Raw genomic sequence first — 1,769 nt, 5'->3', positions numbered from 1 at the left:
AGTCTTATCATCAGTCACTGCAGTGCCATCTATTGACGTGGATCATCATGATCATCAGTTTTATGTAAATTACACTTAAACTTGTGAGTTTTAGAGAGTGATCTACACAATAATTATTTCCTTTATCTGTCCAACAAACAACTTTTGCATCGGTTCTTGGGATTTACTTTGTCATCAAATCTATCCACCCAGCCACAATTGTGAGATATAAATACAGAATTGTGAGATATAAACTCGCAGAGAAAAAAGTCTGAATTGCAAGATATAAACTCAGAATTCTGACATTTTTTTCTCACAATTCCGAGTTCACATTTTACAATTCTGAGTTTATATCTCACAAAAACTTCTTTTTCTAGCAAATCTGACTTTCTCGCAATTCTGACTTTTTCTCAGAATTGCAAGATAAAAAAAATAAAAAATATTTACAAGATATAAACTCACAATTCTGATAAGAAAAGTTTACAACAGTTTGAACCATTTATATCTGGCAAAAGCAACATTTTGTCTCACAAAAGTCTGAATTGCGAGATATAAGCTCAGAATTCAGATTTTTTTTTTTCTTCCAATTCAGAGTTTACATTTTACAGTTATGAGTTTATATCTCACTATTCTGAGAGATTTTATTCCTTGGCGTAAACTTGCAATTGAGAGTTCACAACTTGCAATTCTGAGGAAAAAAGTAAGAATTATGAGATATAACCTTGGAAATGTGAGAAAACCAGTTGCAATTACCTTTTTAAAATTTGTATTCCATAGTGGAAATAAACTTCCATAGAGGGTGACCTGCAACACATAGCCCAATTAAAACACTATTTTATAGAAAACTATAATAAGTACAGTCTTCATCTCATGTGAGTGTACACCATTCAGTTGACTCTTCACAAAAACACATTTTATTTCTTAACATGTAAAACATTTTAAATTAGCACCAAACCACTGAATGCAAATGTATTTAATATCTTGTTTCAATATCTCAAGGAGTTCGATTTACATAATATCTGTTTCTATGTGATCCTCATCATCGTCATGACATCATTGTGACATCCTGTTGTTGTTGTCAGATGGGAGGAAGGTCCATTGCGTTTTGTCAAAATCCAGGACATCGACACCACCCGTGTTCGTAAACCCAACTTCATTGAGACTTTCCAGATCGAAGGAGACTGGTATTTTGCTGTAGTTGACGGCTCCAAAGCCGGATTCACCAGTCTGTACCGCTGGAACAGTAACGGCTTTTACTCACACCAGTCCCTCCATCCCTGGCACAGAGACACTCACATCGACTTCCTAGAGGTGGACGGCAAACCTCGTCTCATACTCTCTAGCACCTCGCAGTCCCCGGTGGTGTATCAGTGGAACCGCAGCCAACGCCAATTTGAGTACCATTTGCAGATGACCTATTCAGGCGACGTGCAGATGGTGAAGCACTTCTGGGTACGAAAAGTGCTGTATCTCTGCCTCACGCGCTTCATAGGAGACTCGAAGATCCTGCGCTGGGACAACCAACGCTTCGTAGAGATTCAAACCCTGCCGTCACGTGGCTCAATGGCCGTGTATCCGTTCAGCGTCGGAGTGAGGCAGTACCTTCTGCTGGGCAGCGATTATTCCTTCTCTCGGATCTACCTGTGGGATGAGCTCACTCAAAGATTCCAGCCCTTCCAGGAACTCAACATGCTCGCGCCTCGAGGCTTCAGCCTGGTCTCTGTTGACAATAAGGATATTCTGTTAGCGGCCAGTTTTAAAGGAAAGACCATGGCCTACCAGCATCTAGT

The 1,769-nt window shown here is 39.7% G+C and overlaps 1 protein-coding gene across 1 annotated transcript; it reads left to right on the top strand.

The window, feature by feature from the left end:
• Nucleotides 1-1,061: 1,061 nt before the first annotated feature.
• On the top strand, nt 1,062-1,764 carry LOC107736560 (leucine-rich repeat LGI family member 3-like; the record flags this gene model as incomplete). The annotated part of the gene is made up of 1 exon (XM_016547947.1): nt 1,062-1,764. A coding segment is annotated over one exon (703 nt), but the record flags the coding sequence as incomplete, so codon positions are not given.
• Between the last annotated feature and the right edge of the window lie 5 nt (nt 1,765-1,769).

The sequence above is a fragment of the Sinocyclocheilus rhinocerous genome, unplaced genomic scaffold, assembly GCF_001515625.1.
Source record: "Sinocyclocheilus rhinocerous isolate Xijiao unplaced genomic scaffold, SAMN03320098_v1.1 C36783360, whole genome shotgun sequence".
In the NCBI taxonomy this organism is placed as follows: Eukaryota; Metazoa; Chordata; class Actinopteri; order Cypriniformes; family Cyprinidae; genus Sinocyclocheilus; species Sinocyclocheilus rhinocerous.
This window is presented reverse-complemented; position numbering and strand designations above follow the sequence as displayed.